This window comes from Eschrichtius robustus, chromosome 3, assembly GCF_028021215.1.
Source record: "Eschrichtius robustus isolate mEscRob2 chromosome 3, mEscRob2.pri, whole genome shotgun sequence".
Classification (NCBI taxonomy): domain Eukaryota; kingdom Metazoa; phylum Chordata; class Mammalia; order Artiodactyla; family Eschrichtiidae; genus Eschrichtius; species Eschrichtius robustus.
The window spans coordinates 11,787,620-11,810,260 of record NC_090826.1 but is presented as its reverse complement, the minus strand read 5'-3'; the positions used below and the strand labels follow the sequence as shown (position 1 = coordinate 11,810,260).

The 22,641-nt window shown below is 51.0% G+C and overlaps 1 protein-coding gene across 1 annotated transcript in view; it reads right to left on the bottom strand.

Moving 5' to 3' along the window:
• Positions 1 to 22,641, bottom strand: part of KAZN (kazrin, periplakin interacting protein) — a 463,316-nt gene that overhangs the window by 22,540 nt on the left and 418,135 nt on the right. Inside the window, exon 8 of the mRNA XM_068538931.1 lies at positions 21,717 to 21,840. Coding sequence (XP_068395032.1) covers positions 21,717 to 21,840 — 124 coding nt within the window. The remainder of the gene's footprint in view (positions 1 to 21,716; positions 21,841 to 22,641) is intronic.

Here is a 22,641-nt window from a genome sequence, read left to right as displayed (position 1 = left end):
CCACATTAAAAAAATATATATATGATTATATATAATGTATAATATAATTATGTATATGTAATATATACATATATATGTAATATATTACATTATACTAGGTGGGTAAATGTTAAAAGTCTTTATCTCTGGAAAGGGGTGATGGGTAATTGTGCAGGAATGTGTGTGTGTGTGAGTGTGCACTTGTGAGTGTGCCAGTGTGCGTGCATGTTTTTCTAGTTCCCAAGTTTTCTGCATTGACAATATTATTTTTGGAACTGAAAAAAACCACAGCCTAGAAATCTTACTTTTTCAAGTCACAAAGCCCCTTCCCCCAATTCCCTTGCCTCCCTCTGTTGAAACACCTTGGATGACTCTTGGGAAATGGCTACACCAGCTTGGTGGCCACACACTTCTCCTTCATCCCAGGTCCACCGAAACCTTTCTCCCCAATGCTTGGGGGCCTCTAACTGCCCAGCCAAGAGCCCTTCGGGGCCCACAGTCACCCGGCCTGAAAGATGCCACCCCCGGTCCAGCAGGGCGCTGGGCAGAGCGACCTAACTCTGGGCGGGCAGAGATGGTGCCTCGTGCCTCAGTTTCCACCTCTGCAAGTTGTCATGCTGCTGCTCCCGGCCTTCTGCCCCCTTCTCTGCGCTGCCCTGCAGACTCAGTGACAGTGGGGGTGATGGGGCCCATCTATACCGGATGGGTAGGGGTGAGAGGTCACTGCAGCATCATTATATTTCCCTTCTCAGGTGGACGGAAGGCGACCCCGCACCCCCCAGCCCGGAAAACAGCAGATGGCACACACCATGTGCAGGTCACCAATCTGAGCACACATGTTGCCATGGTGCCCCGGAATGCGGAAACAGCAGCTGCCTCTGCAGCCCTGCCTGGGGGCTCCAAGACCCTGCCTGGTAAGAGAGCTAGCTGCCTGGCTAGGGGCACAGACCTCAGCCTAGGTGTCCCCTCCTGCTGGAACCGTGCTCCCAAGGACAGGCTTGGCTGGCAGGGAAGCCTTTCTGCTTGGGTCCTACAGGTGTTGACCACTGGCACCCGAACAGGCTGTCCTTCTCAGGTTGGAGAGAGCTGAGAACCTCTGCCTTATTCCTGTAGTAGAGTCCTGTCTCTGTTTCATGATTCTGGGAAGATGAGAGACCATGTGTGGCTGAATCTGGTTACCCCAAATCTCAAGACACGGCCCATGTTGTCCATTTGGACCAGCCCTGTGGGAAGAGACCAGGCTTTGGAGTTGAATAGACTTTGGCTTTAGGCAAATTCCTTTACCTCTTGAAGCCTCGGTTTCCCCATCTATAAAATGGGAATAATATTCAATAATAATATCTACCACCTAGGTTAACATGACTATTGTAAGTTCTGAATGTGAAGCCATAGTAGGCACTCAGTCAAGGGTGACTATTATTGGTAATAAAGGGCTTCTACCCTGGGGCTTGGGCAATTTTTTTGGCTATACCTAGAATTTAGCAGTCGTTGCCTCAGTCCCTCCCTGCATTCCTGGGATGAAATGTGATTTGAGTTCAGTTCAGGTGCTTAGGGAGGGAACCCAGTCCCGCCTGTTGTCAAGCCCACCTGGGCAGAAGTTCATCGTCCCAGTCAGACTCCGGCCTGGCTGGGAGGGGGCACCTGTGAGGGGAGGGGCGAATTTGTGGATTCTGTGCCAAGGTGGGGGCCAGGGGTGTGTTTGTGGTGCTTGGCTCTATGTCCCCAGTGAGGGAGATCAAGGAGCGTAGGACGGGGAAAGACAGGAGAGAGAGAACGAAAGAGAGACTCAAAGAGCAAACCTTCAGGAAGAAATAGTGTTACAGAGACACAAAAACAAGAAGATAAACAGGCTGGAGAGACTGAGTAGAGAGGGAACGACAAATAAGTGGACAAAGAAAAAAAGCAGACGTCTGGGCTGTGTGTGTGTGTACACACTCGTGAGTGTGTGTTTTCCTGAGCTTGGTGTGTCTTTGTGAACGTGTGCAGGTTATTCTATAGCTAACAGGCCTCGGGCCTGTGCGGGGAGCTGGCTTTTCAATTCACGTTGTTTATGGAGTCCAGGCTCGAGGAATGCCAGAGGCCAAGCTGGGCTCATATGAGCAAACCACACATTTTGGTTTCTGAGAAAAGACAGCTATTCACCAGCCCACCTCTTTCACCCCCTCCCCGCCCCGACCACCAGGACTGAACGCCAAGGAGAAGATGCTGCAGAAGGACGGAGGGTTGGGGGAGTCTTTGCGGCCATAAACCATTAATTAAAGGCAATTTCCAAGATGTAGGCATTATGGTGCCAGATTTTATGTCTGGGATTCCATCAGTCCTGGCTTTTATTTCCCCTCTGTCTCAGCCCTGAGAGTGGGAATAACTCATGTTTATGGCCAGGAGCTCAGAGGAGGCTGGGGAGATAGAGGGGCTGACCGAGCCCCTGGCAGACTCTGAGGAGGTGCCAGCAACAAGCAGCCACTCTGGATCCTTCCGAACACCAGGAGGACCGGGGTGATTCTGGAAGGAGTGGGTCTCATCCTCCCAACCACCCCCGACACGCATGCACCGCAGAACCTCAGCAATTAGTCATTGAGTTCTCCCTCAGACTGGGCCTACAGAGGCAGCTGTGCTAGCCTAGCACAGGGGTTGGCAAACTACAGCCCAAGGGCCAAATCCAGCCCTCTGCCTGTTTCCCTAGATAAAATTTTATTGGGACACAGCCATGCTCATTTGTTTACACATTGTCTAAGGCTGCTTTCCGGTTACAATAGCAGAGCTGAGTAGTTGTGACAGATTGGTTCAAAAAGCCTAAAATGTTTACTATCTGGCCTGTTATAGAAAATCCTTTACAGAAACCCTGAGGTTCCGAGGTGGCAATGGACTATGAGAGACCTTGGTTTGAAGCCCAGCTCTGCTGCTTACCAGCCAGATGATCCTGGGGAAGTGTTTTAAGTTTTCTCAGCCTCGCTTTCCCCATCTGTGAAATGGGGTGATAATAATGCTAATCTCACAGGTCTATGTGGGGATGAAAGGAGATGATGTACGATGTGGACAAAGTGCTCAGCCCGGTGTCTGGCATACAGTGCGTGCTCAGTGACTGAGCAGGACCTCTGTCCTCTGCAGGCTCATGTCCCTTACAGTCTAGACCCACTCTGTCCAGTGTAGTAGTCACAAGCCACATGTGGCCGTTGAGCACTTGCAGTATGGTTAGTCCCTGTTGAGAAGTGTCGACGGTATAAAATACACCCTGGATTTTGAAGACTTTGTACAAAAAAAGATGTAAAATGTCTCACTTATAATTTTTATATTGGTCACATATTGAAATGATAATATTTTGGGTATACTGAGTTAAAAAATATACATTACTACGACTCATTTCACCTGTTTCTTTTTACTTTTTAATGCATCTACCAGAAAATCTAAAACCACATATGTGGTTTACATTATATTTTACTGGGCAGAGCTAGTCTGGATGGAAGATTTTTGTTTGTTTTCTCATTCCGTTTTACCCCCTCTGTTTGTTTGGAAGTGAAGCACCCTATTTCTCTGTTTTTGGTTCAGTAGTTCTCTGAGTGTGGTCCCTGGGCCAGTAGCAGCAGCAACTCCTGGGAACTTGTTGGAAATGAAAATTCTAGATTCCCACCCCAGATCTCCTGGCCCCCAGGTGATTCTGATGTATGCTGAAGTTCTAGAACCTTCTTTAATGATTACTCTTTGAGATTTACTATGCATATTTGACTTAAAACCTGGGGTTATCAATATCTTAATGCCCTCTCCTAAACAGTAAGAGTTATTTAACGCGTATTACTTCTTTTTTTAAAAAATAAAATAAATTTATTTATTTATTTATTATTTTTGGCTGCATTGGGTCTTCACTGGTGCGTGCAGGCTTTCTCTGGTTGCGGTGAGCGGGGGCTACTCTTCGTTGTGGTGCGTGGGCTTCTCGTTGCGGTGGCTTCTCTTGTTGCGGAGCATGGGCTCTAGGCGCGTGGGCTTCAGTAGTTGCAGCACGTGGGCTCAGTAGTTGTGGCTCGCGGGCTCTAGAGCGCAGGCTCAGTAGTTGTGGCGCACGGGCTTAGTTGCTCCACGGCATGTGGGATCTTCCCAGACCAGGGATCAAACCTGTGTCCCCTGCATTGGCAGGTGGATTCTTAACCACTGTGCCACCAGTGAAGACCCTAAAACATATCACTTCTGATCATGCTTCCTGACTTACACTGTATCATGTCCAGTATTAATTCCATCCTTTAAAAAAAACCCCCACAATTTAGACATTGTCATCATGATTACTTTATACTGCTAATATTTGCTTAAAATAATTCACCTACATGTTTACCAGTTTCTTTGTTCATCATTTCTTCTAGTGTCTCAGACCTCACTTCTAGGATAACTTTTCTTATTCCTGAAGAACATGATTTAGAAGTTCCTCCATAAAGATTATTTTGATGGTAAGCTTTTATGACTTATGTTTACCTGAAAAACGTCTATATGTCATCCTTGTTCTTAAAGAGCTTTGCTGGGTACACAGTTTTAGGCTGACAGTTTTTTTTTTTCTCTTTGCACTGGAAAACATTGCTCCACTATCTCTCTCTCGTTTTCACTAAAGAGAAGTCAGCTCCAGTCTGATTGTTGTTTTGTTAGCTGCTCTTCAGAGTTTGTCTTTGGTTTTCAGTTTCATTATGACGAGGCTAGAGGTAGCTTTCTTTTTATTTATCCTGATTGATAGAAATTGTGCTTCCTGCATCTGTGGGTTCATTTTTGGAATATTCTCAACCATTACCTCTTAAAATATTACCTCTTCTCCATTCTCTGTTTGCTCTCCTTCTGGGGTTAGACTTTCTTCCCTATCTTATAACCTGGTGCTGTCCAATAGAACTTTCTGTGATAATGGAAATGTTGTATATAGGCATACCTTTTTTTTATTGCACTTCATTTTACTGTACTTGCAGATATTGATTTTTTTTACAAATTGAAGGTTTGTGGTAACCTTGCGCCAAGCAAGTCTATCAGCACCATTTTTCCAATAGCGTTTGCTCACTTCATGTCTCTGTGTCAGATTTTGGCAATTCTCATTAATATTCCAAAAACATTTTCATTATTACATTTGTTATGGTGACCTGTGATCAGTGATCTTTTATGTTACTATTGCAAAAAGATTACGACTTGATGAAGGCTCAGATGATGGTTAGCATTTGATAGCAATAAAGTATTTTTAAATTAAGGTATGTACACTGCTTTTTAGACATAATGCTATTGCATACCTAACAGAGTACAGTACAGTGTAAACATAACATTTATATGCACTGGGAAACCAAAAAAATTCATGTGACTTACTTTATTGTGGTATTTACTGTGGTGGTCTGAAACCCAACCCATGACATCTTTGAGGTCTGCCTGCAACATACATTGTCCAGTGTGACAGCTGTTAGCCACATGTGGTTATGAGCACGTACAATGTGCTCATAGGAACTGAGTTATAAATTTAATTTAATTTTAATTGATCCAAATATAAGTTTACATGGCCGTATGTGGCTAGTGGCTATTGTAGTGGGCCAGAAAGCTCTGATTTCTCCTTCATGGTTTTCATCAACTTATCTCTCTGCATTGCATTCTGGGTAATTTCCTTAGACATATTTTCCATTTAAAAAATTCTCTCTTCAGCTATTTAGTCTGCTGTTTAACTCATCCTTTTTTTTTTTTTTTTTTTTTTTTTTTGTTACCAACTATATGTATATATTTTCATTTCTAAAATTTCTATCTGGTTCTTTTTCAAGTTCGTCTGGTCTTTCCAGATAGTCTCTTGTTATTTGTTCAGGTCTATGATTTCTTACATTTCCTTAAATATCCTTAAATATTTAATCTTACATTTCCTTAAATATTGCGTACATATTATGTTGTATTTGGTATTGATCATTACTGTATCTGAGAGGGCTTGGAGGGTCCAAATTTGTGGTTTGTTTCTGCTGATTCTCATGCATGCTGAACTCATATTTGATCTTATTATGGGAATCTCTAGGTTCTAAATAAGAGATGCTTTCCTGCTGAGAGGATGGACGTTGCTTCTGCTGGGGTGGGGAGGAGATAGGGCGTGGGGAGCAGGGACCACTTTGCCCCCATCAGAGAGGCCCTGGAAGAATGAGAGAGTCACAGTTTCTGATGCTTCGCTTTGCACACCCCAAGGTTTACTCCCCTGTCACTGGTCCTGATACCAGCATCTGTGTCCAGGACAAACTCCAGCTTTTGCCTTTGGTTATCACTCACTGCTCCTGTCCTGGTATTAGCTCATGGCCTTTTATATTTGGATGGAAGTGCCTTGGGAATTTCCCTTATTTTTGATGAGGCCAGCGATGTATTGAAAAGTATGTTTTGTTTCAGATGTAGTGGTTTTGTAGCGGGAGGTCCTTCAGAGTCTGCCTTCCTCCACACTGCCCTGACTGGACACCCCTCTTGCTATGTGCACTGTTCACCCAGCACTCTTCATGTTCTGCTGGCACTGCCGTGCATGGATCTGTCCACCTGCCCTGCCCGAAGGGAATCCCTAAGTCAGCAGTCAAATCTATCCATCTCTTTATTACCCAGGCCTGGTTCATGGTGTTGCTTAATACCATTAGTGGTGGTAAAAGCCCAAGTTATGGGAAGGGGATGGACAATACCACTTTGCTTTGTTTTTAATTTGAATCTGCCCAGGGACCTTGTCTGCTCAACACCCTTCACTGGCTCCCTGGATAAAACCCAAGTTCCTTACATGACAAGGCTCTGTGTGGCCCAGCCCTGCCGACTTTGCCAGCTTCTCCTCGGTCTGTCACCCCTTCCCTGGGCTTCTTGGGACCACTTCCCTGGTGCTCCTGCCTCTCCCACCGACCATCTCCAGTCAGCTCTGCCTGCTCCCCTCTCTGCCTGAAAGGTGGTCTGCTTCTGTCTCCTCTGCCGGAACTCCTATGAAGCCTGCAGGGCTCTGTTTAAATGTCGCCTCTTCCAGGGACCCCTTCTCTGGTCACCTGGCATAGGTCAGTCACCCGCTGCAACACACACCCCTCCGCAGCCCTCAAACCACACTCACACAAGCTCTCATTCCAGGTACCGAGCCTGCACTTCTCACAGCTGAAGTTAATTAATGACTGTGTAATTGTTTGATGGGTGTCTGGCTTCCCACTAGATGTCAGCTCCACGAGGACAGGAGCTGGGCCAGTTCTGCTCTCTGGGTGTCCCTGGTACCTAGCAAGGGCCCCGACCAGTGGTGTGCTGGTAAACGTTTAACAACCAGCTCTCGTATTTTTAAGAAGCGCTTTGGGAAAAAAAGAAAGTATTTGGTTTATAGCATTTGTTTGCCCATCTCTGTGGTGTAAATATGCCCATTGTGGCCAGTTTCAGTTGCCAACATGATGCCCCTGGGCATGGGGTTGGAAATCAGTTTGTGAGCCTGTATGAGCTCCAGCCCACTGCTGCCTGGAACAGAAGGAGCTCTGTACATTTTGGTTAAAAGAAGGTAGGCAGGACGGCAGGTGAGGAGGGAGGGAGCAGGGCTCTGTCTCCAGGCTCACCTTCTGCCGGCCCCACCTCCTTTAGGCCACCTCAGGATGCTGGTTCCTCGAATGTGCACATGGTCTCAGGGCCTGTTGACCTTGGCATTACTGAATGACGTTTGGGACCAGACCATTCTTTGTCGTGGGGGCCGTCTGTGTTTAGCAGCACCCCCGGCCTCCACCCACTAGAGGCCGGTGAGCACGCGGTGTGGCTGCTCCCAGCGCCCCCATCCTTCCGCCCCCCAGGCCCCTCCGTCCTCAGACCAGCCGTGCTCGGGCAGCCGACCCCCGTCAAAACTCCCTGCCCTTGGACAGTGGCAAGGGAGCCCCTGTCGGCACTTTCAAGCCAAACGCTGAATTCTCATTTTTTAAACACTGCATTATAAGGTGAAAAAATGACGTTTTATGGCCTGATAACGGCCGCTGTGTTGGAGGGAGATGCTTTGCTCCAGCGCCCGGTCACAACTCCTGTGAAATACTAGGTGCAAAGGTCAGGCCCTCTGAGCCTGGGCCACCGGGACCGGACAGCGTGGTCTAAACGGCATCAAGTCACTAACTGTGCAGCTGCGGGGGCAACAGCAGGTCCCCAGGTGGGCTGCCACCGATCCCCAACACCCCGACCCCAGAGCCAAGCAGGCCTTTTGGAGGCCCTGAGCTAAAAGCTGATGGCACTCTCACCCAACGTGTCCCTTCAAATACACGAAACCATGTGGTACCCAGAAAAATCCCACAGAGCTCTGCTCTCACCAGTGATAACTACTTAATGCTTAACCACCCCCCCCCCCCCCCGCATACTTCCCTTTCCCCTCATTTGAGCCTAAGCTGTGCTCGCTGTGTCTGTCCCCAGCCCGACAGGTCCCCTGGCCCCAGCCTCAGAGGACACCCTCCTCCAGCCACGCTTCCTGCCAGCCCCTGCTCCCCACACCCTGGGAATTTTCCAAGGCAGCAGGGAATTGACTTGGTGAAGTCGACAAGGCTCATTTCCCAGGTATACGCTTGGCAAGTACTTTCTAATTTTACAGACTTCAGAGGAAAATGCTCAGAAGAGGTCCAGGGAAGGCAAACATACTGTGATCCAATGACAACTACTGTATGCTTCAAAAAAATGTATCGAAACGTTCCTTTTTCCTCCTTGCTAACCTGTTGTAATGCTGAATAGTGCCCACATTTGGGAAAGTCCTTCTTAGACTCTAACTTGCAACTGATGTCTCCTCCCTCTTTTGCTTCCACCAGGCAAGTATTCCGGCTGGCTGCTGGCCTCCCCGTGTATTTCCACAGCTAGTCCTCTTTTTCAACCTGCTTTCCCGGCCAACTTCTCTGTTGGTGGATGGGCCTGAAAGGTGAATTCTGTGAGAAACGAGGGGGCTCTTTAAGGCCACGGGCAGGAGGAGGATTCTTCTCCATGTGCCCATGTAGGGACAGTACAAGTTTGTGTCGGTGCAGTTCTTAGAGGCAAAGCTGGAGGCGATGGACAGCTGTGGGGTCTGAGAACCCCTAATGGCTCTGCAGTTCCACCTCTTCTTCCCTTCACCCACCCTCCCAGCTCCCCTGTGGGCCTCAGGACATCTCTGCTCAGCCTGCTTCCATGAGCCCCATGAACTGCGGTCATTGTGTTGGCCGTGAGACCCAGTCCGTTTGCTCGCTGGGCGGGGGCACCACAGCTGAGTCAGATCCGTGAAGCTCTGGCTTGGGCGTGGCCTTTGGAGGCAGTGCCTCCTTTGGGATCATCCTCATCGAATGATGCACCTGTCCGACCTCCTGCCTCCTCGCAATGCCTCACAGTGCCTCCTGGAAGCTTCCCGCACCAGGGGCGAGCGACTTTATCTCTTGCCCAAAGGGCAATAGGAACAGCAAAGATGTTTAAGGGCAGTATTCGTTTAACTTCCTTCAAAATGAAGAGCACTTTGGTGAGGCCTGGGCTGGGGCCTTCTTGCAACTCAGATGCTATGGGAAATGTCAGGGAGAAAACTGGTGCTAGCCATGGCTGTTCATCATGCATCCTGAAACACGATTCCTGGCGGAGTCTGGAGCCAGGGCTGGTGGCCACTATGCTCACTGCAGACTGACACCCCTCTCAAACCCACTGATATGTTTACCAGAGCCTTGGCACAAGGCAAAACATCCTAGGAAGTTTCCACTCATTTGGGGAAATAAGCCTCTCCCCGCTTTTAGATGACCTCCTTTAATTGTGACACCTCTTCTCTGCCTCCCTCCAGGACTAGATGGTTCTAACAGCTCACGGTTTTATCAGCTTCACTCGTATCTGCCTGGAAAGTGGTGTAGTGCAATAGTCTGCTGGACCCCAATTCTTAGCCTTGTTCCGTCGCTGACTACGTCTCCTTGGGCCATTTATGCTGCCCCTTGGGGCCTCAGTTTCCTTATCTGTAAGGTTGAGACAATAACACAACACACACTTCATATGATTTTGGTGAGGACTATGTTAGAATAATTTATGTCATCTCATCCTTTACATCTGCACCCTCAGCCCTTAGCCCTAGGCCTGGCACATAGAAAGTGGTCAGCCAGTGTTTGTTGAATGACTTAATGAGCGTGTGTAGAGTGCCTACACACACCTGGCACAGCAGGCCCTCCGTGAAGGTCAGCAAGTCATATTGTACTTCTCTCTTCCAGCTTCCATCATTGCCCCCAACCCCCCAGCAGCCAGTCTTTGTCCTCAGTCCTCAGCCTGACCCCCTCTCCATATCCCTGGGTTTCCAGCTTATGGCTTTCTTCACACTGAAGACCATGCATCCCGCTGAAATTTCTGGGAGAGCAGGGCGTCACCCTCTTGTCAGGTCCATCAGCACCTTCACCTGAAGTGCTCCCTCGCCCACACCCTCTCCATCTCTGAGTCCCACAGAGCCCGGCCAAGTCCACGAGAAATGATTTAGCTGGGCTCTCAGGCTGCAGGCGGTCTGACCCCGAGTCCTGCTGGCCATATGGGCCCCCGGGGGCTCCAGTGCTGATTCCAGGCTTCTGAGGGCAGCTCCCCCGCTTCTGCCCAAACACCCCAAGCCCTGGGGACACTGCTCGGGGTCAGAAATGAGTGCGGTCCCCCTGCTGCCTGGCTGTCCAGGGAGGGAAGGGCAGGAGGGCCCTCTGGTGAAGGAGGACGTGGGCCAATGAAATGGGCACCTATGGCCTGGGACTCACTGGTCAGGGGGAAGACGAGGACCACCAGGGCTGGACCGGCCCACAGAGAGAGTCCAGAAGGGAGGTAGCGGAGCCGGTGGTCTGGAGACATATTGGGGCCATGGCATTTTTTTTTTCCTAAAGGACACTAAACTTAAAAACAAAAGTAGTTGCCAATATTAAAGAACTGGGGTGTATTATATGACATTCTTTGTTTCTCTTGAAAAACCAGGAGCTTTGGAAGCACTAGAGCCCAGCAAGGCCGCTTCCTTTAGACTCGGTGGGCGTGTGCGAGCCCAGTACAGGGCTGGCTGTGAGGGCGCTCACAGAGACGGGTCCTCGTCATCGTCACCCGCAACACTCTGCAGTGGGGCCCCTTAGAGCTGATCTGAGACAGCAGAGACCGGCAGTCGCTCTGCTCGCCCCCGGAGGCCTCCGCATCAGGACAGCGCCGCCTGGTGCTTCACGACACGTGGGTGTGAACGCACTGCGTCCTCCCCCTCGAGGTGGACACGGGTTCCCAGAGGCCCATGTTATAGATGAGGAAAGTCGAGCTCAGAAACACCATCGGTTGTGTGCACGGGGCACAGCCGGGCCCCAGAGCCTGTGTTTCGTCTCCCTGGCCCCAGCTTCCTGTCTCCTGAATCTCCTGCAGTGCTGGGACAGGCACCTGCCACATGCCGGATGCTTCTACCCATTTCTGATTCCATCTTTGCAACAGCCCTGTGAGGTAGGCAGTCTTATTTTCATTTTACAGAGGGGGAAACTGAGGTCCAGAGGGACTAAGTGACTGGCTTAGGGTCACCGGCTAAGTGCTGACTCTGGACTCAAACCCAAAGATCTGGCTCCAAAGCCTGGCTCCTTCCTCGACACCCCTCCCTGATTGCTTGGTTTTGATCAATTCTGCTGGGTTCAGGCTGTCGCTAAAATGAATGTGTGTTTCTTGCACACACAGGAGGAGACGGAGGGGACCTGGGAATGATTCACACTCCTGCGCTGCACTCTCCGACGCTCGGTTTGTGGACAGCCCTCAGGCTCCCTCCTCCTTGCAGAGAGCTCCCTCTCCTGTCACCACAGGTCTGGTCCCTGCGGTGACCGCTGACAGAGTCGGCCTTCTCCCCTCCCTGGCCCGCGTGCCCCCGACCATGAGCTCCATGCCACCCCCAGAGACATCAGCCTCCTAACAAGGAAGGAAGCTGGCACTGGGCAGGCATGGGGCCAATTTGGATGTGACTCCAACATTGCTGGCCTGTCCCAGGGAAGGCAATTAGGCAGCTCAGAGCTGGTAGGGGGAACAGGGCAGGTGGGCCAGATGTCCCAGCAGGATGGCATGCCCATTCCTCTCCATGCCCCAGGACCCTGTGGCAATAGATTTGGCCGTCTGCCTACACCTGGGACAGCAGCAAAACAAACACCTGGGACTGGCATTTCTCAGCCAGTCTGCGGGGGCCCTTCTGCCTCTGCAGATGCTGTGCACTGACCCAGCTTCTTTCTGAGCGAAGCAGATACTCAGACAGAGAGAGAGCCCCACTCCACCCGGCCTTGCGCCAGGCTCACCTCACTTCTTAGGGCCCACGGGAATCCCACGTGAGCCATGGGGACTTTCCATGGCTAAACCACGTTAGGAATGAGGCGAGGCCGCTTAGAGATCACCAAAGAATTACTGACTCAGCATCTCCAAGCACAGAGTAAAGGGGGCTGCAGGAGCCACCCATCCCTGTAGCCCCACAGAGCACTCCATGGAACCAGACTCAAAGGCATGGTTCTGTGGTCAGTTAAGTTTGGGAAACACGAGGTGGAAAGCAGTGAAATGATTTTCTTCACTGCAGAACTTGCTAGAGCCTTGAAAAGCTAATGTTCATTTTGGAGATACTATGCATTGTTTCTAAAACTTATTGACCCAGGGATTTTTTTTTTTTCCCCCAGCTGAATCTTGTGGCCTGCGCCAGCTCGGGGCACTGGCTTGGGAGTCAGCAGCCTTGGGTTCCAGAACTGGCCACTGATGCCCTGGCCTGGCTGTGATGTGAGGGTAGTGGGCGAGAGGCCACTAAGAGCCCTCTCAGCTCTAAGACTCTTGCTCCCTCAGGCCCTCTGCCTGGGCTGGCCCTGGCGGCTGGGGGGAGGTTGCTGAACTAACCTGAGCCATGCTTGGCATCTGTGCAAAGGGGGCCTGTTCTGCCCATCTCATGGGGCTGGTGAGAGGCCGAAATGAGATCATTGTCGTCACCATCACCATTGCCATCATCATTGTGGCTGACATTTATCGCTACCTGAGCTGAGCCTTTTATACGTAGTAACTCATTTTCAGCTGCTCTGACAATCTTACCGTCCCTAGTGTACAACTGAAGAAACTGAGGCACAGCATGGTTACCAGGTAGTAAATGTCAGGACTGAGGTTTGAACCCAGAGTTTGCCCAGAATCTACATCTCTTTTTTTTTTTTTTAAGATTTTTTTTTTTTTTGATGTCGACCATTTTTTAAAAAGTCTTTATTGAATTTGTTACAATATTGCTTCTGTTTTATGTTTTGGTTTTTTGACGGCGAGGCATGTGGGAGCCTATCTCCCCAACCAGGGATCGAACCCGCACCTCCTGCGCTAGAAGGCAAAGTCTTAACCACCAGATCGCCGGGGAAGTCCCTAGAATCTACATCTTAACTTTGACCCTAGTCTGCCTGTGAAAGGGCTTTGTAAAGTGTAAAGGGCTGTGAACTGGGAGTGGCATTGTTCAACGTAGTCTCACTGTGGTTCATCCAGGGCTTGTGCATGGCCTCTTGGGAGGACCTCTGGCCCTTGACTTGCAGGCTTTCAGAAGTTGGGGGGCCCGTGAGTGGCCCCCACTTTCCAGCTCTGCCAGGGTTGAGGAGGGAAGGGGCCTGTACCACCTCTCTCCGATGGGGAAGAGGGGTGAGCAGGGAAGTCCGGGGGTGCCCTCAGGGAGTGACTTTTCCACAAGGCTGGGGCAGGAGGAGGCCTGAGGCAGCCTGTGCCTCCTGTTGTCCTGGAGGGCCCTGGAGGGAGCTTAGATGCGACCTAACCTGTGGATTTCCCACCGCCTTCATGTTGCAGAACTTTTGTCCAAATGAAGTTGTATCTATGAGATACATAAACTGGAGCTTTGGGCTGAAGGGCAGTGAGTGTGGTCGGGGAGGTGGCCCAGGACACTGGGACTCATGAGACTCCACAGGCCACAAGTGGGTAACTACTGCCCTGGCCTGTTTTAGAGGGGACCTGAGGCCCAGAGAGGGAGACTGACTTGCCCATGGTCACACAGCGAGTCCTTGGCCAAGCTGGAAACTGGGAGTCCAGAGCCGGACTCAGGGCTCCTGACTGCGCTGGGCTGGGGGCGGGTGGGCCTTCCGGAGTGGAGAAGGCCAGGCCTCCTCCGGAACCTGAGGGCAGGGTCTGGGCAGAGCCCTGCCAGGCCCCTTGGTAGCAGCTCCACCCCAGACCGCTCCACAGAACACGGCTTGAGCTGCCTTGCTCCCAGTTTAGGGCTCATCATCCGGGTCCAGGGGCACCACTGGCCCCAGGCCAAGGCCGGCAGGTCCGCCCAATGCTTGTCAGAAGCCTCTGTCAGCCACAGGTCAGGTAACGTCTGAGACGGTGGGTGCCAGGCTCAGGACTTGGAATTCAGCCAGGTTTGACCTCTGCCCCCACCACTTCCTGGCTGTGTGCCTCTAGGAGAACCTGGGACCCTCTCTGTGACTCTAACAGGGGTGCTGCTGGGGGCTTCTGAGGCTGCCTGGGAGGCAGCAGGTACTCACACCTGCCAGTCCCCTTGGCTCTCTGCTTTGGGGGCAGCCTGGGGTCTTACCTGGGTGTGGTTCCTCCCTCACTGGGGGACCATGGAGCTGCCCCAGGAAGGTGGCCTCCACCTACCTTATGAAGGCCCCCTGGAGAAGCTTCCTCATGGCAAGTCTGTGCTAAAACCCATGGGTAGGATGCTGCCCTCGGCCATTGCCCCATGTGACCTCCTGCAACTGAGTCCACAATGAGGAGCTGGTCACAGATCCCAGGGCCTCACCCTGGACCTTCTAATGCAGTAGGTGTGGGTGGAGCCTGGGAATCTGTATCCTTAAAACTCAAGGCTTGACAACTACTGAGCTATGTATGGTTCTCAAACCTTCTCTCATTCTTTTCCTCTCTGCTCCCTTTTTTTCTATCATGGGATCCTTCCAATGGACTCTCGCATGTAGGTCCAGGGTGTAACAGATAAGAGCAGAGCTTCTGGCAGAAGGTGGGGCTGGAGGCCTGCCTGCTCGTTCTTTCACCAGCTATGGCCACCTCTTGAGGGATCTCTGAGGAACCCCCATGGAACACAGTTTGCAAACCCCTGCTTATTCCAATTTCTGCCTCTGTTGGGTGGAGAAACTGAGCCCCAAAGAGCTAGTTTGTACAGGACTTGGCTAGTGAGGCTTTCTCAAGTTCTCTGAAGCTTCTTGTTGGTCAGTTGTCCCTGGGGGAGAAGTTGGGGGCCAGTGGCTGATCAGAGACTACATAGCACAGTTACTGAGAACATGGACTCTGGCGCCAGACTGCTGGAGTTGAAGCCGGGTTCTGCCTCTTCCTAGCTGTGTGACTTTGGGCAAGAACTTCACCTCTCGGTGCCTTGGTTTGTTCATCTGTAAAATGGGGACAATAACAGTATTTATCTTGGAGGGTTGTTGGAAGGATTATATGAGTGGGTATCTGCAAAGGGCTCGAGGCACTCCTCCCTGCCAGACCAGGCTGGCCTTGGGCTCTGACACACGTCTCCTTATAGACATGCCACCCTGGGGGGACCCTTGGGGCTTCTGCCTCAAGAACCCAGCCTTGGGCAGCCTAATTGCTTCCCGTGGTCTAAATTTCTCTGTGCTAGCCACATCAGAGTATGTTTCTATTTGAACTCAAGCAAGACAGAATGTTTTCAGAGCTGGTGGATTCTAGGGGTGAACATGTCAAACCCTCCCTGTTCCAAGGCAGAGAAGTCAGAATTCTCTCACAAAGCAGCAGTGGAAGGGAATCTGGACTCCAAGGGCTGTGCACACAGCTGGAGGAATGTCAGGTTCAGGCAGCCGGATGCCCTGATTTCAGCCCCAGGGATAAGTTTTGATCAAGTCACCTTTGGGCTCAAGATGTATGTCAAGCTGTTTCCACACCTTTTTCCCACCTCTGGTTGAACTTAAATCCACTCAAATCCTGGAGAACACAAGCCTTGGGGCCAGTGCTTTCCAGGCTCCAAAACACATTCAGCTGGCATTTCTGAGCCCACAAGGAGGAAAGGGTTGTTACACCCACTTCATAGATGAGAACACTGAGGCTCACAGGTTAAACAACTTGCTTGAAATCAGATGCCGGGCCAGAGCTGGAACGATTACCCAGGCCTGGCCTGGCGCCACTGGTGGGTTGCAAGGGTCCTCCAGATGGAGCAAGGCATGCAATTTGAGATTCTCTTATTTGGGTGCAAATAACTGCTACGGGTAACCTATTAAGAAAGCAATCAAAGTTTTCCAAAACCTGAAACTCAGAAATGCAAACGAACAGTCAGCCATTGTTTTCCAGGGACTTTGCTTCAGAAGCATGGCTGCTGCACCTGGCCTGACAATGTCACAAGACTCCCCTGGGGATGTGCTAGGGAATAGGATTCCTGCCATTTCCAGGAAGGAAAGGTCAAGGTTTTCAATTGCTACTATATTTGCTTCTTAAAGATCAATCCTCTTGGGATAATTTTCTTGCGGATTCAGTTTGTTGGGGATGTAGAGTGCAGGGCTGCATATTTGCATATTTTTCAGTAACTGGGCTTTAAGACAGCATGCAGTTGTGGTTCAGGTATGCGTTCTCCATACCCTAGCTGCCTTCAGGATGTATACCCTCAATCTGCTTATTTGGTGACACTTCATTATGACTTAGATATTTAAACAACTTCTAACATACAGTCAAGGTCAAACCCCTAAGTTATTTTTAAGTTTATAGGGCATTCTTTTATATATAAACTTATGAATCTATCCTTTTATAAGATAAAGTTAATTATATGTATTCCCGCTTGATTCTTTATTAGTACATTTTTTTTCCACGCGAAAACGGGAACAGGTGGGAGGTAGGGGAGTGTGGCACGCTCTGCCCCACCTGGTGGGGTTTGAGTTGAAAAAACTTGAGTCGTTTGTTCAGAGCAGATGGGCTGGGGGTAGGATGTTTGGGAGGAAATGCAGGGTTTTGATGAGAGGGCCAGTTGACATTATTTATTTTTAAAAGTTTTTAATTAAAAAATTTTTTTCTTTTTTCTTTTTTTTGGCCATGCCAGGCAGCTTGCGGGATCTTAGTTCCCTGACCAGGGGTTGAACCCGGGGCCCTGGCAATGGAAGCGCGGAGTCCTAATCACTGGACCGCCAGAGAATTCCGAGATACTTTCAAACTCATATTGTCACAAGCCTGATGACCCCATCTGATGCAGCCCCACTACACCTGGATTCCCTGGGAGCCCAGGTTGAGTGACGCACACAGCAGCAGCCCCATAACCTTGGGGGACAGGTGTGGGGCAGCTCCTGGGACCCCCGGGCCATCCTGAGGGGACCCCCCCCCCCCCCACCTCAGGAAGTGGCAGCTCTTGTACGGCGAGGGGTTCCGTAGCAGGGCAGATGGAGACGTCCCCTGCCCAAGATGGAGAGCTTGTGCCAGACCACAGCTCGTTTCTGCTCTGCCCCCCCCCTGCCAGTCCCTCTCTGGGAGTGGGTTTTCTGGGCTGGAGGTAGAAGGCTAACAGATAGACTACGTCACAAAAGCAAGGAAGTGCTAGGCTGTGGCAGAGGCTACTGGTGGGTGAGGGTGGGGTGGGGTGAAGCTCAGAGCAGGCCCCTCGGAGGCACTGGAGGCGCCCACGTGCTGGGTCCCAGCCCCTCACTGCCCACACAGAGGAGCGGTTCAGGGCACTACAGACTCACTAGGTTGGAAGCCCAGTTCTACTGTTTCCTGGCTCCTTGACCCCGGACAATTTACTTCGCCTGTTTTTTCATCGATCATGGAGCCGTTGGAGGATTAACTGAGTTAATACACGTCAAGCACGCAGCATGGACCCTGGCCCATAGTAAGTGCCCAACAAATGTTAGATGTTATTATTGTTATTACTACTGTTAGGTTACGCCAGTTAGAACCTGCCAGCACGGGTAGGAGAGCACGCAGGAGGGTCACTGAGGACAGCCACGCAGGCTGTGCACTGCACAGCTCAGGGCACCGTCCATACAGGGGTAATGCAGTGTACAACCTGTGCAACTGTCCACCGGCCCTGCAGCTGGGGCAGCCCTACTCCAATTTCTGACTAATAGTGACACTTGAAGTTGGACCATTTGGGGCAAGGTCTGGAGAAGATTAACAAAGGAGGTAGTGTGGTTTTGAGTAGAGCTATTCGGATTTGAATCAGGTGTGGCCTGGCCCTTGAGAAGGCCACGGGATTGAAGGAGCGATAGCTAGGATCTTGGCCAACTCACTCCTCTCTGGGACAAAGTTTCCCCCATCTGTTAGGCGTAGTGGGTTGGGTTAGTTTGGTGAAGGCAAATAGGCTTTTTTCCTTGGACGCCAACTCTGACTGATTGGCGGTGTCTGTCTGAGGCTTTGTAAAGTGAAAAAATTAAAGGCCACTTTGGGCTGGGTAGGAAGGGTTCTTTAATTGATTAGTGATGTCTGCCTGAGGTCAGGGTGAGGGAAGCTGTGGCATGTGTGTTTGGGGCCATTTGCCCTCCTCACATCAGCCCAGTGGTTCTCAATCCTGGCTGCACCAGAGAAGGTTTAACCACACTCTGATTCAGGGGTGTAGCACCTGGCATTGGTAATTTTTTCTAGAAAGCTCGGCAGGTGATTTTAATGTGTGGCCAGGTTGAGAGCTGCTGGGGTAGATGCCCCTAAGTTCCTTGCAGTCCTGAGCTCTGTAACTTCTCGGCATGGTCTATACATTATGGTGCTTTGAGCTCTCTTCTAGCAGAAATGCAAGGGGAGTTAAAAGGCTAGTCTTCCGTCAGTCTTACTGCTGGAGAGGATTTGTTGTTAAGTTGGGAGACCGAGGTTGAAGGCACTGGCTGTGATCATGGATTGGGGTAGCCAGGTGGTCTCTTCTCAGGCCACACTGTGGAGTTTCACGGGGGCAGGACTGGCTTTGCATCTGGTGAATCTCGGGTCTTGGAAAAGCCTGGCCCACTCTGGCTTCATTAGGGAAGCCCTGGGGCTCCTTTAATTTCTCTCTAACTCCTCTCAGTCCCCAGGGATGGCGGGGAAAGTCGGGACAATGCAGAGGCCCACTGAGGTCTGCAGGAAGTAATATGCCCCAGACTCATGGGGTCCCGCTCTGGGTCTTTGGAAGGAGCGCCAAGGGGGAGAAGGAAGCAGATGAAAGCTGACTGGGGCCACTGGGCTGGAGAACGCAGGGTCAGGGCGCCAGGCTCGGAGGTGGTGCATTAGGACCACGGGCTGCCCTGGATGCTGACGGCTCCTCCAAATTACAGCCAGGGTGGCAAAGATGAGATGTTTCTGGGAGGCCACCCCGGCCTCAGCCCCTCGATGGGCCCAGAATCCAGCCAGCTTTCCTCGGCCCCTCCCATCACCCCCTCAGGACCCAGCCCTGGAATTCCAAGGAGCAGGTCATGCCAGGCTTTGCCTCCCACCCGGAGTAAGATAGAAGCAATCAAATAACATAGAATTCGATCATATTTTAAAATAAGCTTTATTTAGATTTTTTTTTTAATATTTTATATTTGCATCCATGCCTTCGAGAAACCTTTCCCACGGGAAAGGTTATTTTCATCTACTGTTACCCATAACTCATTCGCTATTTGACGTAGTTCTCTTAAATAAATCATCCTTAGTAACTCTTAGAATTATCTCCTAATTTCCAAAAACTGAAATGAAAATGAACTACTAAATCATTACCAGGAGGGGTTGCAATCTTATTTTCTTGTAAATAAAGGGCAAACAATAAAAATCAACCAAAAGAAAAAAATTCATGGGGGGAGAAAAGTATTTCCTAAAATATCTCTCTGCAGAGAAAGATGCCAGCTCCGGCCGCTCTCCCTCGCCGCCAGGCTGGGTGAAACGGCTCAGCCAAAGGCCAGAAAGATCCTTATTAGGTACCCTGCCTACTCCTTTCCAACCACCCCCCCATCAGGTCAGAAGGAAAGGGAGCAGCCGACTGGGGCTTTTCTGTTTGTTTTAGAGACTTTGGACAAAATATCCTATCCCTTCTGATAACAGACGCTCCCGCATTTAGAATTCTCCTTGTTTCTTGGTAAGAGCTGAAAACGTTACCGCTAGCAGAAAGCGCAACTACTGTTGTTTAGAGGGTGTGTGAATTGAGCTGTTAGTATTTAAGGTGGTGCAGAGGCGGGGAGTCACAGGTTAAAAGAAAAGGGAAAGCTAGTTTTAGACTTCGGGAGGCCCTGGCTTAGAAGCTCACGTGTTCTCCATCACCCGGCATTTACAATGCTCATGCTTCCTTTGCTGGTGAAGCCTCACCGGGGCCAACACTGTTCTCCAAACAGGCAGATGTTCCTGCCAGCCCTTCTCTCCTCGGGTGAGCGGGCTCAGGCTGCTGTGACAAGTTGGAGGAGGGCCCGAGGGATCCCGAGAGACTCTGTGAGATGTGGCTGGAGGAACCAAACAGAATGGGGAGGGCAGAGGTGCTGGTGCTGGACGCTGTGCCCCCAACAGGCCGCCCCTTGAGACGGGCGCCTCCCCCATGACACCTGCCCGGCCAACATGCAGAATCAACCAAGGATGAGAGAGACACAGCTGCACCAAGGAACGCGTGCCGCTCCAGGACCCTCGGGGAACCAACTCGGGCCGAGGGTCCCTGTGGTCGTACCCTGTGGTCATGCGGTCGGCTGTCTCGCCCTGTACGCAGCAGCCTTTCTCAAAAGACAGACTCAAGAGAAGGTGACCATGACAGCAGCCATTCTGTTCACTGAGGTCAGTGCTCTGTTATTTCAGATAAATAAATATATATAGAAAGGCCTGGAGAGAGCTACAGGTGGGAAGAAAGGCGGAGCGCACTCCCATGCAGGGATGGGAGAATGGGGGAGAGAGAAGAAGAAAGAACGGAAAAAAGCAAGCTTGGAAGTCCAATGGTCCCTGGGTTCTGGCCACCCTAAACTCTACCTTGCACAGCTCGGCAGCAGCATGATCATAGAACAGACAAGTCAACAGAGAACCCGCCTCCCGCCCGCCCCCCGTGGAAAAATATACATTCCAATATTTACGTAATAATTTAGATAGAATAAGTCTTCTGCATTTGTGCAAATAAATTAAACGGAACAATTTTCTTTTCTTTTCCCCGTAAAGAAGGAAACGGCAACGCAATTTAAAAACTGGCAGGCCGTTAGAAAGAGCCCCTTTGGCCTCTGACAAACCGAGACAAGACAGGGCCCCTGGGCTGGGCTCGCAAGTCTTCGCGGAGAGTGGACCTTACCCTGATGACGATGGCGTTTGGGGGTTAAAGTGACTTGGGCGCACCCCGAGAACAGGGTCTGGTCCCACACGTTCACACTGGGGGGACGGGGGGGGGCGGCGGGGTGGCGTGGGGGGAACATCAAACACAGACTACATCCTCGGGGAGACGGGCTCCAGAAGTAGCAGTTCGGACGAGGGACATTTACAAGCACGGAGTGCACAATAGTTTTGTTATTTACAAATACACAGCAGTCCTTCAAGTTTTCAAGTTTCGTAAAAAGGGAAGGGGGGAAGGGACCAAAAAAAACCAAAAAACAAGAACCCCAACGAACCAAAAAGCGAAAAAAAAAACATTGAAAAAAACAAACCCAGATTAACAACACAACTGTATCGCTCCGAGGACAACAGAGAGTTGACATGTTCACACACGTTTGTAGTATGTACATCAATTACAGAGGTGGTGACGCCGGGGAGGGGCCCACGCGAGCGGGGCTCAGCCGCACCCCCCCCCCCGCCCACGTGCGCGAGAGCTCCCACGCACGCGCACACGCACCGCCACGCACGCCCAGCCGCGCATTCCCCGCTCGCACGCACGTCCACACGCACAGACACGCCCGCCGGGCAGCAGGCGAAGGGAGGCGGGTATCACCAGTCCGCGTCCTCCTCTATGTAATAATCAGGGGCGGTACCATCAAAGAGGCCGGGGTCGAGGGACTTCCGCTGCTTCCCTCTGGCGAAGACACGCGAGATGGAGCCGAATCCCATCTTCTCTTTCTTCTTTTTCCGTTTTTGGTCTTCAAGATCCTCTAGTGACTGAGGAGTCAGGCCGAGTGGCAGAGGTAGAGAGGAGAAGAACAAAGGCAAGCTGAGCTGGGGCAGAAGACAGGGAGGGGTGGGGGGCGGGGGATGGCTGGTGGGGGCCACCAGTGGGTAAGGATGCCAGGGTCTGCCCCTCACTCGCTGAGCGGACTTGGGCCAGTTACAGAATCTCTCGGGGACGACACTAGGACGCATCCAAGACTGTCATGAGGATGTTGCTAAAGTGAGGGTAAAAACGCTTAGAACAGCGCCTGGCACATAAGCAGCATTGGTAACGGCTGCTGGAGGGGTTTGTACTATCATCATTTAAATTCAGTTTGCCTACAGCCTTCCGGTGCTCGTGGAGGGCTTGCAGAATCGCGTCCACGCATGCTGCCACGGCTGACCATAGGGCCCATCTGGAGAGGGCATCGCAAGTGTATTCAGTTCACTGCGGAAAAAGTCCCCCTTGGAAAAGGGGGCCTAGGAGAGCGGGAAAAACCAGGAAGGAGGAAACCTGAGCTTCATGTCAGCCGAGAGCAAGGACCCCAGACCTTAAGGCCCTAGACAAGACGCAGGACTGGCCTCGGTAGAGCGGGGAGGCAGGGGTTTGGGTTCTAATCCCAATTATGTCACTACCCATGGAAACGTGGAGAGCCCCCAGCCTCTCTGAGCCCAGGTTTCTCGTCTGTGACATGGGGGGATTGTTAACAATAACGGCAAAGACAATGATGATGATGATGTGGAGGAGGTCCTCCTGTCGGGGTAACTACGGGACTGGGGTGGTGTCTGCAGGAGAGCTTTGCAAACTGTCAA